Source organism: Clupea harengus, chromosome 2 (genome assembly GCF_900700415.2).
Source record: "Clupea harengus chromosome 2, Ch_v2.0.2, whole genome shotgun sequence".
Classification (NCBI taxonomy): Eukaryota; Metazoa; Chordata; class Actinopteri; order Clupeiformes; family Clupeidae; genus Clupea; species Clupea harengus.
Genome location: NC_045153.1, coordinates 21,528,771 through 21,542,741, shown reverse-complemented (window position 1 = coordinate 21,542,741; position 13,971 = coordinate 21,528,771). Strand labels below are relative to the sequence as shown.

Genomic DNA, 13,971 nt, shown 5'->3' with positions numbered 1-13,971 from the left:
TTTTACATATTTATAGTAAAGAAACATTCTTTATAAATATTGTTTCATCTGTAGCAAGTAAATACCATAATTTAATTACAAATGGATAAATATGGCAGTCGATATTTACAAAAGGAAGTTGTAGTTACAGAAAATTGAACGGCACGACGTTGATTTTCCTCACAATCTTCCAAATAGTATTTCACAATTCAAACTTGCAAAGCACAAAACGTCACAAGTTAAGCCCAGCGAACTAAAATATACATTCACAAGCAAATATTGTGTCTTGTTTAGTTAAGTGTTGACTTTGGCACTCCTTCCTGCTTATAGATGTTTAGTTACAATCAGTTTGCCTCAACAGGATCACAATATTTAACATCATTATACAACTTGTATCCATAATATGTGCACTAAAAAGTCCAGTAAGAGAAATAGCTACCATTGAAGGAACATCTATACACCAAAAACTGACAAAATCTATTACAACCATTGGGAGAGAGGGTGTGTAATAATTATTTACAAAATAGTGTTGGCCTATACATGTTTAGCGCAAATCACTCTGTTGTTTAGCGCTGATCCTCCATGGTGCCGTGTTATAGCGCTTAGTGTAATAGCGTTCGTATAGTATACATTGGTTCCTTTTTACAAGCCTGCCCGGATCTTCCTTTGTCTTGCTGCTTTCTGAATTGGTTTTGCGCTGTGGCCACAGTCCTAAACATACCACTCACTGAAATTGGACGATAGGCTGCTGTGGCCGTTGTTGTTGTGCACCGCTGACGCAGGAGACAGATTGTTGCTTTGCGTCTCGGTGGAGGGGGACACCAGACCGGGGGGTGTGGAGGACTCGTAACCGGAACTGGCCGCGGGCGACGAGTCTTGTGCGGGCGGCGGAGAGGCTTCATGGACCTGGAAAATGAAACAGTAATACTTTAAATACAGCAGCAAAAGCTAGTGCCGTGGCATAAGTTCTGATCCAACACTGCAATCAAGCGAGGTAGAGAGTTACACTTAAGTGTTCCACAGTACCTCTCCTAAACCATACTACAGGTCATGGAGGCCCAAATATATATTTAGGAAAAAAATATTGGAAAGGATGGTGAGCTTACCTTCATGTGCTTTCGTAGGGAGCTGGGGTGAGTGTATGACTTGTCACACATTTTACAAAGATAGGGTTTGTCGGAGGTGTGAACGTGCATGTGCTTCTTTCGGTCGCTGCTGTTCGCGAAGCGTCGGTCACAGCCCTCAAATTCACACTGGAATGGTTTCTCACCTATAAAACCAATAAAAACGAGGCAAAGGTTAATGACATTAGAAAATCAAGTATGGTAAATACATTCATATTACCTTTTATCGCACACCCCATGTATTGATTGTTTTAGGCGAATCTAATCCTTCATGTTAAGGTAAAGTCAACACGAAAGGTTGTATAGGCTATTAGGCTAACCTAAACAGTTGAACTGACAGAGAAAACAACATCAAAATCCAGAAATGCAACTTTGAAAATAGCACCTAGTTGTTGTGAGGGTCTGTGAGATCTAAAAACATGGCTAGTGAATAAGTACAGTCTGGCTGCAAATTCAGTTCCATCATATATGTTGACATCCATTATTCACCACAGTGAAAGCTTATTTGAAATGACAAAACATAATGTTTTGCTAAGAACAAAATTCTAACCATTTTAAATAAGTTGATAATAGAGTAGCTAATATGTTATATACTTTGCAATTCCTGTGTAGCCTATTCGTCTATACTATATTGGTTATTTGACATTCTCAATGGTACAGTCACTGTGCAGACATTTTTTTTAACTATAAAAATGTAATTAACACCTGGACTAATTCAACGCTCCAAAACACTCAAATGGGAAATACCCAAAAAGTGAAATCCTGGTAATAGCCTGTCTAGCACCTATACTGTCAATAGAATGTGTGGGAAAACAAAAGGCCGCGTCGTTCTTTCGTGGAAAGTATACAGTAGCCTACTACATGATTTCATTATTTATTCGCTCGACTTCACCATACTCAGTGTAGTGTTCCGAGTTTGTGAACTTTGTTGGAAAAAAACTGTATTGATCTGCGTTAGAAGAACATAACACGCAGACAGCTGAACGCGGGAAGCGTAGGTTCACGCGAACATTAAACTGGGTGAAGAGATTTACTGCCTCTCTGCGCACGCGATGAGCTACCAGCACAGAGCCCTCATATCGCCTTTGACCCGTTTTAAAGTTTATGAACCACAAACCCTCGACAGTCTGTTACATAATGAAGTACATTGTTTCAAAACATCGCATTTATTCTGTACTAGACGAGCCATAATCGTTTCAACACGCATTAGCGGTGAACGCTAATAAAATTAAATACATAGACTACCACATCGATGATTTAAAGCTATGCTTCTACCTTTTATTTCAGTTTAAAAATATTTCCATTAAGAAAATACGGATAACAATTCTCAGCGTTGTTGAATACATTCGTTCTGGACAGGCCTAAAACTCAAGCGTATTTCAACATTTGAAAACAGAGATTTACCCAACATCCATTTCAGTAATCACCGCTAGTACTCCTACAGTACACAGCATGGTAATGCCAAAAATACAATTAAAACAACAAAAAATAATTACCTGTATGTGTTCGCTTGTGAATCTTCAAATTTTCCGACCGTGCGAAGACCTTGCCACATCCAGGAAATGGGCATGGAAACGGTTTTTCGCCCGTATGCACTCGAATGTGGTTGACCAACTTGTATTTGGCTTTAAATGGTTTGCTTTCTCTGACGCAGTCTTCCCAGAAACAGATGTGGTTGCTCTGCTCTGGCCCCCCGACGTGCTCCACGGAGACGTGGGTGACCAACTCGTGCATGGTACTGAAAGTTTTATTGCAACTCTTCTTTGGGTTGCTGAGCTGCTCCGGGTCGATCCACTTGCAGATGAGCTCTTGCTTGATGCATTGCTGCCTCATGTAGCGGAAGAAGGCACCCGGGTGATGGTGATGCCCTGCCATGTTCATCCCCATGTTCATATTCATGGAGCCATACTGGTTGTGCAGTTGGGCGGCAGAGTAAGGGTCGGTCCTCGGGCTGGATACCTGATGATATTGATCGGATCGCCCGAAAACTTCCCCCGGTAGTCCTAGTCGCATCTGCCCGTTCAACACGTTTGGTGAGCTGTGAGACCCATGCTGGTCGTGGATCCCGGGAAACAAAATGTGACCCTGACTGTCTGTATGAGAGTGATGCAGTGACCCTGCTGTGGGGCCGAAGATTGCATGTTGGCTGCTGGCCGGAGACGATTCTGCAAAGCCCCGGCTACGAAACAGAAAGTCCCTTGTTGAGTTAAAAGGCGAGCTGGCATACGATGTGACATGAGCTGCATGCGCACCAAGAGCCGCAGCGGGGTAACCTGGAGCCTGCGAGGTGAACGCAGAGCTCTGCCCGGGAGAGATATCGTGGTTCAGTTTGAAGGCACCCATGTGTGCCGTATCGACGAAGCTATTTTGTGCTAAACTCAAATCTCTGTCCTGCATTTCGCTGGTTGAATGATGCCTTGCAAACGTGCCAACTCCCAACCCAGGGAACTGGTGACCAGCGTCCAGTAACATGATTTCTCAAGAAATGAAAATTATCTTCGATTGAGTCTTTTTACAACTGTTCAATCTGTTGTAAAATAAATCAAATGCCTCGGCAGTTATGGAAGTGTCAACTTCCAAACACGAAAACACTTCATCAGGCGAAGTTCAGCGCTATTATCCGCTAGTATAAAAACGGTGTATATTCTGCCTCAATGAGCACGTCTATTTTCTCGTACTTAACTTGTAGCTCAAAATCCCATGAAACGAGTTGAAGCGGCTCCCTTTGCGTTTTCTTCTTAAAAATGTAGTATTGTTGGTATTTTTTTTTAAAAACCAAGGAGATTGAATAATTATCTTATAGGTTCTTCCTCACCCAGAATGCGGATCCTTGCAGCATCTCGGATTGGAATGTTTATTTCTTTCGCTTGTCTGTGTTTATCTCGGAGGGTCCCTCTTTCTCAGTGGACTGGCAGTACCTCCTCTTACGCCCCCTTTAACTGGAGCCCGGTCATTCATTTACCGCAGTTTCATTGGCCACTGCTTCTCATCAATCCCAGGTGCCCCACCAATCGTTGGTACCCCTTTAGCGGCTAATAGCTGATCGCCATTTTCCACTGATAATTACCGCCTACTTTTTCGGGAAGGCTTTTTTTCAGCGGACAGATACAAGAAAAAAAATAAGCTCTTACGAGTGGTCCAAAACCTTGATTTAAAACATTAATCATTATTGGTCGAGTGATAATAGTGTGTCGCGTTGCACAGTTGTTGAAATATGAAAATAGATCCACAAATGTAGCACAAATAAAACAGTCGCCTGCTTCAAGGCAATTCAGAGAAAATGGATTTATGGCTGGGTACATTAGAGAAGACACACCAATACAATATTCAATTCACGATAAGACGTAACAGAAATGCATAATATATCCCCCCAAGTATTCCACATGGCCGTGCAACTGCTTCGGGCAACGTGAGTATAGATGGCCTCTATGTTTATACCTTTTTCCTTATAGCAGTATAGATGTGAAAATTGTACATAACCTGCACGTGTTTTTACGAGAACTGTCTTAACTTGCCTTTCTGGGGTCCAAACGGCCAAAGTCTTCCTATCTAGCGTAACAGCCTGCTTACGCAGCCAATGCATTTGCCCGAGAGCAAAGCGCTGCGACATTTTCAACACAAGCCAACCTTTTAGGCTCTGGTAAATCCCAGTGTGGGGTGACACCCTATACTCATCAGTTTATACCAACACGTATAACGTTTTTATACAAATTTAATAACCCATAGCAGCTCGACGAATAACATTGTATTGGACCTGCTTTGCCTAAAGCCGCTGTGTTGTCTGTACACCATAAAATGCATCAATAATACATAACCCTGGATACTGAATATGTAGCTACCACATTCCCTACTCAACTGAAGTATAACATTTAACGATTAATTCAAGGGATTGCACACTATAACCACTTTTCGGATTTAACGCTGAATGTTTTTCCTGAAGGTATAGGGTACCTTATAACGATTCATTATTGATACCCCCCCCCCCCCCCCCCCCCCCCCCCCTCTCACACACACACACACACACACACACACACACACACACACACACACACACACACCACGCACACACACAAACACAAACACAATCTAATTACCATATTTGTGTCTTAAGATTATAAACAGCTAAAGTAGCTTTTCCAATATTTTCTGTTTTAAATTATATATTTACTGCTTTGAAACACTGCACATACCCTAAAACCTAACTGTGTGTGTGAGAGAGTGTGTATGTAGGTGTGTGTGTGTGTGTGTGTGTGTGTGTGTGTGTGTGTGTGTGTGTGTGTGATGTGTCCGTAAGAACACTATGAAGTGAAATGAAACAGACAAACAATGTGGGACCCCGTGATAACGTTCCCATTCATTTTCACAAAAACGCACACCGTAGTGTATAGCACATTTTATGACATTTTTTTCAACAAAAAAATTAACTATAATAATCTACACTGATATCAAATTCGAGTTTAGGACAGGTTCAGGGGTTTGTATTAGCCAACGAATCCGCAACAGCTGGTCATTGAAATGGCAACATTAAAGGAAGTTTACTTACATTGTCATTGAACTCGAGTTTCACAAGCTTGCCGTCCCAACATACACCAACGCTACTTTCGTCTTCCCTTTGCTTCCAAACATTCGGAGCAGTGAATAATAGGGCGGAAGACGTATAAAACTTGGGAATTCTGTCTGGCTCTGCTCAAAGCCATGCAGCTTGAACGTTGTGTACCATTCTTCCAAGACTATTTCTACCCTCTCCACAGGAACACAGGAGCTGATCCAAGTTCAAAGTCGCGTCTGCCGACCCCTCTAAGAAGTTCTTTATTTCTGTGGAAAACCACAAAAAACCATTCCCCCGCCACTTTGGACAAAGAAGAAAAAAGAAATTAAAAAGAAAAAGAAAAGAAAAAAACCCGAATAGCCCACAATAGGCCTGTGGGTAGAGGTAGACACACATTCTGATTTGCACCATGGAGAAACAAAACTAAAAATATTATAAGTTTTACTAACAGTAGCCTACTTTACTACCAGTGATTAAATATAAAACTGAACGGATAATAATAGACGGTGCGTTGAAGTACATATTTGCCATATAGACATTGGTGATTCTGAAGTCTGAGTTATTTAATTGACAGGGAAAAAAAACACTTGTGAAATTGACGCTGTTTCCAATAGCCAGATACACAATTTTTTATCCTGAGTGAACGTCTTACTGTCTGTATTAAAGTCACAGAAATACAACAAGGGTTTCCCATTACCCAGTGGGCATATAGCTGGCCTTTCTATATATGTGGATAGAGTTGACACCATCCATATGTTTTCGCATTGTTGGTTAGCTCAAATGACCTTGAGTGTTTCAAGGACGTTTGACCTCTGACCCGGGAAGACCACATACGCTGCCCTTGGAACTGGTTGCGTAAAATATACCTCTGTTAAAACAAAGGCGTTTTGCTCAAAAGAAAGTTTTTAGAAACAGCATTTTAAAGTGGAAATTGTGTAATTCTCAAATATAGCAGATTTTAGCAGTTGAGTTGACTGGAGACATACACATGAAAAACGATGATTTCGAAACATTCCGTTCTTCTCAGCTGTCTCAGTTTTCTGGTGAGGAGGCATTAATGTGAAGTCTTCACTGGCTACACGTTTTTTTTCGAACTGTTTGTCATTCTGTCAGCATGCACTGGTGAATAGTTATCACATAGCCAGAGATGTGGGTCATTCCATAACTTACCTACATTTTGTTTATTAGGTCTAGACCTTAATTGGTTGATTAAGTAGGCTATCGTGTAATTAAACATAAGACATGGTGCCGAAGAAGAAAATGTTTTACGTTCTCCTCAAAGGGTAGAAACTGGTTGAATTTCCCACTGGATATTACCATGGTGAGGAACTGCAACAATGATGAACATGGGGTAGATGGATGGCTATGCCTAGCTCATATAGGGAAGGCACCAGCATACTGATTACACTTGTTTCTTTGTAGGAATAGGCATTAATTTTAAATGCTTTTAAGGGATGAAAACAACTAGAAAGCATCCAGAGAGAGGACACCTATTCTGTTTAAGCTACAGGTGCAAGGCGCAGAAATCCTGTATAGGCCTACAAACTCAATAATACTAATAAAAATGATATGATCCCAGACATGTCTTAAAATGGTTAATCACAAAGAGTCTGTATTAGAAGTATATTATGATGGATAATTATTTGAGGAGTTTCCGAGACAAAAAGATAGACACAGGAGTCAGCTAACCAACTAATCTTTAAAAGAAGGGTGTCAATTGTACATAAATAAAAAATATACTGTCAATATCATTTTTGAAATTAGCATTTAGTTGTTTTCTGGGATGAAAAATAGCCTATTACAAACATTTTGACCATCTTCAGTAATATATCTATTCACTATGCCCGTAGTTATAACTGTAAATGGATTTTCAAATGGATTTTCAGAGGGGACATTCAACATTCAACCTATTCATGGTAATTTTCAATTCCTGTAAACTTTGCCAAAGCACTTCCATACCCAACCCAAATATCATAAATCGATTACAAAGGCGTCTCAGAATTAAGACATATTAAATCGATGACAGATACGCATCCTGCTGATTTCAACAAGGAGTCTACAAGAGGGCGTGTGCGGGTACCATAAAGTGCAGCAATATACTCCTTTACAAGTTTCACCCTGGTACATTTAAGGCTGAAGTCATAAAGAGTAAGCACTGTTACTGAACACGAATACATTTCCCGAATACTCCATGTTTATGGGTATTATAATCTCTATATAATTTAGACAAACACCTGTATTTTGTTCCAAATAGTTTATATTCATGTAAGTGAATTAATTAATTAATTGGTCACAGTTAAATATGCTAAATGCAGCATTTGTTTCGGTTTTTCAGGTCTCAATGTTAGACACATTGTAGTTATGTGTGATACAAGAGTGGTTCTTTACCTTTTTGGGCGTACATTCGGTTAGCAATGTTTCAAATTCAGTAGACAATGTGGGCTGTTTCTTCAGTTTGCAGGTCGTGCTTTATAGCCTACTTATTTCACCTAATTAACAGACAGGACGTCGGTGTGACAAAAACAAAATCTAAATGATAATTTATTATTCTGTGTGTTTTACTAATTTATGAAAAGGCATTGAAGTAGAAAATATGTAGATGACACAATTTATCCAGGGGTCTGTTTGAACCAATTGGTCGAACCAATATACTGCCCATGAAGAAATGTGGCTCATGTTATAAAGTCGTAGTGTTATAAAGGCTTATCATAATAACATAGGCCTGTCTCAAAATCGAGGTGCTTGACTTTCTCGGTCACGCACACTTTGTCTCAACGTATTGTATCATTGCAGCAATGAAAATAAACTTATATGGTGCATATTTTCAAGGATGGTTGTACTTTTCTTTGATCTCTTGAACAACAAAAGAATATTTTGGCGTTTGCGTAACATATAGGCTATATTAGCACTAGGTACACTTCCTTTAGTTGTTTTGAGCAGGAAAAGGTTTAAATTTAGGCTTTTGAAAACGTTTTTAATTCTCTCTTGTCATGTTCTAACTTTATTTAGCATTTACCCAGTAAAAACTGATACATATCCCATTTTTTTTTAATTATCACGTTACTGAAAACAAATTATTTTATTTTATTAACCTGACTCCATGGACAATTATTAACATGTATCAATTCAGAATGTGTGTGGCCCATTTTACCTTCACATGTGTGTGTCTAGATAAATAGAGCCGCATAAACAGATTTTTTCCTCTAACTTTGGGAGAACAACTTTTTGGAGTCAACAGCGATAAAGAGAGTGAGGGGGCGGAACCCCGCTGAGCCTCTGCGCTGAAAGACAGCCAATCGCTTCGTTCTCTTAACTGCCAGTCACCGAAATCCGTCCAATACCCGCAGTGCCATTTCTAAACTGTATTCCCCACTGTGTCCTCCAACTGTTGTGTGTTCTGCCAATCGCTTGAGGACAGAGTGGGAAAAGGAGCAAGCAGAGTTAGAAGCAGGACAAAAGAAGTTATATAGACCGCTATATACATACATTTTAATGTTTTAGAAGACGTGTAGTGGGGGAAAAACAATAGCCGAGAGTGTGGATGGACATGACAGTGTAGTTATGGAGCCCCCTTTGAGCAAGAGGAATTCGGCGATAAGATTAGCGGATTTGGCAGCGACTCAACCCCTTCCTCATCAGAATATGACAGGCTTCCCGGGGATAGGGGGGCATCACCCTCACTCCCACCATGCCCACCTCCACCCTGGGGAGATGGGCAACGACCCCGGAGTGGCTCTCACTCCATTTGGACCTGAGCACATGGCACAGACAAATGCTCTCAAACTTAGTCCATCTCAGCACATTCAAAGCCATCACGAAGCCCAGACCGCGGCATCTTTCACTTCTTCTCAGACCACAGTTGGTTTCCCCGTGGCTCACCCCCACTCAGGCTACACAACCAGCAGGGACTACATCCTCAGGAGAGAGCTCTCAGCCTCTGCTATGCATGCACTTGGCGACCAGCATAGTTCCGCCTCCTCCCCTCATCACCATGGCATGTTCATTTCCCCAACAGGTGCTTATGGGCACACGGAAGGTGGTGCCCATCCACTTTTTACTGGACTTCACGATCAAGCTGCCCCAGGTACCCACCACCATGCTCTCAACGGGCAGATGCGTCTGGGTCTACCGGGGGACATCTATGGCAGGCCAGAACACTTCGGCCACAGGCCCGAGCACTATGGACCTTCTTCACTCCACAGCTACAACTCCATGAACTTAAATGTGAACATCGCTTCTGCTCCTCATGGAGCCACGGGGGCGTTTTTGAGATATATGAGGCAGCCCATCAAGCAAGAGTTAATCTGCAAATGGATTGATCAGGAGCAAACTTCAAAGAAGCCCTGCTCCAAAACTTTCAGCACCATGCACGAGCTGGTGAACCATGTCACCGTGGAGCACGTCGGCGGACCGGAGCAGAGCAGTCACGTCTGCTTTTGGGAGGAATGTCCACGCGAGGGAAAGGCTTTTAAGGCAAAGTACAAACTGATAAATCACATTCGAGTTCACACGGGAGAAAAACCCTTTCCTTGCCCATTCCCTGGCTGTGGAAAAGTGTTTGCGCGGTCGGAAAACCTAAAAATTCACAAGAGGACGCATACAGGTCAGTGAAAGTTTGCTCGGACTAAATGACACGGTTTTGTGATAACGCAGTAAAACTTTTTGATCGCGTAACTTGGCTACGTAGGGTATGGATAGATGATCGCCTCGAAATGGGACGTCTGTCAGCCTGTTGGTACGTTCGATTAGTGAAGAAGCGTTGAAAACAAGTTAAATGAAACGATTGGTTTAGTCCGGTAAGGGGCATGTTTGTGATTATGCCGAGGGGTTTCAAAGATACTTTTCACACACGCATAAACACCAGTAAGCATTTTGCTCTTACTTTTAGCTTAAACATATGTCTGGAGGGCACATGATACTATGTTACAACTACATGGCCTTTTTATGTTTAATCTTTACTTACGCGACCGACAACATTTGGCTCCTTGATCTCGAACCCGAAAACACAAAAGAGACATTCCAGCCGGTGTATGTGATTTGTACATAGTTTGTGGTTGGTAATGTGGCCATGTACTAGTAATTCAGTAATGTGTTAATAGTAAAGTGACTAATCGTATGTCATATGTTTGTGTATGTAACATAAACAAGCGTTCGGCCAGTGCATGATGGCAGCACATTGGCCCTTGCAGCCTCTAAATTGCATTGGCTGATCTTACAAAAGAGTCCTTAAATTATGTACACACAGTAACAAGAACAAAATAATTGCAAAAATTAGTTGTATCATGGTTTTATTGACAAGATAATAATGTTTGTACAAACTTGTCTAGTTAAACATATCGTTCAGGAACTATGTGCTTGAAGCATTCAAGATTGGCCTATTTAGGAAAAAGCAAATGCCTCCAAAAAATGAACTCAGGCGAAAACCAGATCGGCAATCAGACCTTGTCATCGTCTGCGCCAGTAACGTGCAAAGCTATAGGTTACGACTTCGAGGACGAGGTTTCTTATAAACGCCATTGCAAAGAGCCTTGATGGGAATGGGATTACCGAGTTTCCGAGCAGCAAAACAACCACACAGGGTTAATCTTTGAAATTCCTACTTCAAAATATGTTTGGTGATTGCACATCACACGTGTGCAAATATAATTGTTTTAGTGTGTAACCTTGGTCCTGCGCCCCAGCTACGTATTTTTTGCAAAATGTCGCAACACGTGCTGTGCCTGATCATAGCTTGTAATGCATGTTGTGCACCAACGCCTATTTAACACAGGCTAATGCTGGGAATTAGTTTACGATTTTCTGCAACTCCATGGTGACCGGAATTGTGATTTAAGACAATTAAATGGGCTAATTTCTTTAAAGAAACCATAGGGTAGAACATTTTCCTCAAAGCTGTTGTGGGGAAAAACACGTCACTTCATCACACAAATAGAAAACATTTTGGGTCACCATGCAGTTAGCTTAACCCTTGCATGCCCAACTAAAGCATATGCACTCAAGGCCTCTGTTAGGATGGCTTGTTGTCACAGAGACATAGGTCCATAAGAAGTGTGGCACAATGTTTACTTCATCTCGTGAATGTAATCCAAGATGATATCCAAGGGACACAATGGCAGAATTTAGCCATCATCCCCAAGACGACTCAGTCCGTCAATGGCCCACATGGAGTTAACATGCAAGTCAAGACTGTAGAGCGTGCGGTGTTTATGAGTGAGTGCGTAACGGTTGCGAATATAAATGTAATGAATGATACGGCAGGCAGGATATCCCGCGGGGAACTTCACAGACAAATATTGAATCAATTATTCTGGATGTGATAGCCTACGTTACCAAAGCATCTACGTCTTGTGTCTATCTATCTATCTATCTATATTTATCTATATACCTATCTATCTGCCTATTTATCAATCTATCTATCTATCTATATATCTATCTATCTATCAGCTGGGTAGATATGGATAGGGTATTTATTTGGTTTATGTTATGATATGGAAAAGGTCTTTTAAATTAGGCTCCCATGGGCCAAATATTATTTTTCTGTTTATAGTTTTGGTAACCTCACCTACTATGTCAAATTAATATCCAGTGTCGTTAATACACGAAAACTTAATCTCTCTGTGCTTCCATCTCTTCCAGGGGAGAAACCTTTCAAATGTGAGTTTGACGGTTGTGACAGGAAATTTGCCAACAGTAGTGACAGGAAGAAGCACTCCCACGTCCACACGAGTGACAAGCCTTACTACTGCAAAGTAAGGGGCTGTGACAAGTCATACACACACCCCAGCTCCTTGAGGAAGCACATGAAAGTCCACTGCAAGTCTCCCCCGCCCCCTTCTGCCAACACGGGCTCCACATACCACTCCTCGTCCACGACCCTCGGAGATTCCATCTCCGAGTCTCACAGGAATCGTTCGGCCAACCTTTCACCTCAGGTTACCAACCTCAATGAATGGTACGTGTGCCAAGGGAGTGGTGGACCCAACAATCTCCATACACCTTCAAGCGATGTGCCAACGTCAGACTCGGAAGACGAGGACTCGTACAGACACACAGACCCAAGGACAATGCTCTAGTGTTTGTTGAGGAGCAAGGATTATATTTGCAATGAGTTCTGTTTTCTTTGCTGTTTTCTTTCTCACTTAAAATGTCATTGCCCATCGGAACTGTGGGCTTCTCAGTTTGGCAAGAACGTGAAACAGCGCCGCGGATGTCTGTTGGTGAAGAGCATTTGCCCTCAATATCTAACCCACCCGCATGCCCAGCAGTGCTGTACAAACATATCGAAGACGCCTCACCCACACTTCACGTCTGATGTGGCTTACAACTAATGGTCATGTAGTTTATATTGTGTCATAATATTGTCAGCCATTTTGTGTCAGCGTTAAAGCTTTATTGGTGAAAATCAATTAAGCGTGTCAGTACAAACAAAACATATGTAGTAATATCAAACACTGCTGTTCCCTTCACCAACAGCAAATGCTGTTTGGTTTATCAACATGTCCATCCATGAATATCTTGGATGAGACGACGAAGACCTAACTCATAGGTAGATATTTCCGGCTACAACGGAACACTTACCATCTCCTTTACTCAAACTGCAGTGTCTTATTTATCGCTGTCTTATTTGAGGGTATGTCTGTACTTGATATGATTTCATAACGGCCTGATTATCCCTTGAATTCTTTTACATTTATATTTTTTTTATGTTTAAATTTAAGGGATACCTGTTCTCTATTAATAGTTATGCATTCCATCATAATAGCTCTGTCAGTTTACAGTGAGAACAACTTAGTAAAACAAACTGGCTTATACGCCGTCAATCACGTGTAGGAGGGAATAAAAGATTTTAAAGGGTTTGTAACTTTGTTCCAATTTATACATTTCTGTGTATGGGACGATTTTGTGATATTTAAGAACTATTTAAAATGTTTATTTTATGCAGATTACATCAATGTATCTCTCGCAAACGAGTACGACTATGTCCTTGGAGACCCTAAATAACCTATGTAAAATTGATTGGCCTATCCCTGACTGATTTGTATATAATGCTGTTGATGAAGCTCGTGAATGTTGTAGTTTTTTCAATGATGTTGTTTTTTGTACATTGTAATTTATTTGTTGGTCTTAAATGTTTTGAAATTACAGATACACCAAAGAATAATATTATTGATTTTGGTGATTAGTAGTGATGCTTTTTTATCGTGTTCTGTAAAAAAAAAAATGTTTTACTTGAATAGGCTGTATAATGTGAAAATCAGTCCTTCGCATGCCCAGTGTAGTATCTCTGTTTTTTTTATTTGAGGTGCATGGTGCTGTTTT

At 41.1% G+C, this 13,971-nt stretch overlaps 2 protein-coding genes and 1 long non-coding RNA gene across 3 annotated transcripts in view; 1 reads left to right on the top strand and 2 right to left on the bottom strand.

Moving 5' to 3' along the window:
* Nucleotides 1–5,036, bottom strand: part of zic2a (zic family member 2 (odd-paired homolog, Drosophila), a) — a 5,162-nt gene extending 126 nt beyond the window's left edge. Inside the window, exons 1-3 of the mRNA XM_012833993.3 lie at nt 2,600–5,036; nt 1,086–1,249; nt 1–885 (exon numbers count right to left, since the gene is read on the bottom strand). The exon at nt 1–885 is cut by the window's left edge and continues 126 nt beyond it. Coding sequence (XP_012689447.1) covers nt 691–885; nt 1,086–1,249; nt 2,600–3,575 — 1,335 coding nt within the window. The 5' untranslated portion in view covers nt 3,576–5,036 and the 3' untranslated portion in view covers nt 1–690. The remainder of the gene's footprint in view (nt 886–1,085; nt 1,250–2,599) is intronic.
* Nucleotides 1–8,483, bottom strand: part of LOC122133720 — a 48,469-nt gene extending 39,986 nt beyond the window's left edge. Inside the window, exon 1 of the long non-coding RNA XR_006152942.1 lies at nt 5,647–8,483. This is a non-coding gene — a long non-coding RNA (uncharacterized LOC122133720). The remainder of the gene's footprint in view (nt 1–5,646) is intronic.
* A 573-nt stretch (nt 8,484–9,056) lies between these two features.
* On the top strand, nt 9,057–13,768 carry zic5 (zic family member 5 (odd-paired homolog, Drosophila)). The gene is made up of 2 exons (XM_012833992.3): nt 9,057–10,255; nt 12,289–13,768. Exons 1-2 carry the CDS (start codon nt 9,214–9,216, stop codon nt 12,723–12,725), a joined length of 1,479 nt encoding a protein of 492 aa, XP_012689446.1. The 5' UTR covers nt 9,057–9,213; the 3' UTR covers nt 12,726–13,768.
* Nucleotides 13,769–13,971: the final 203 nt, after the last annotated feature.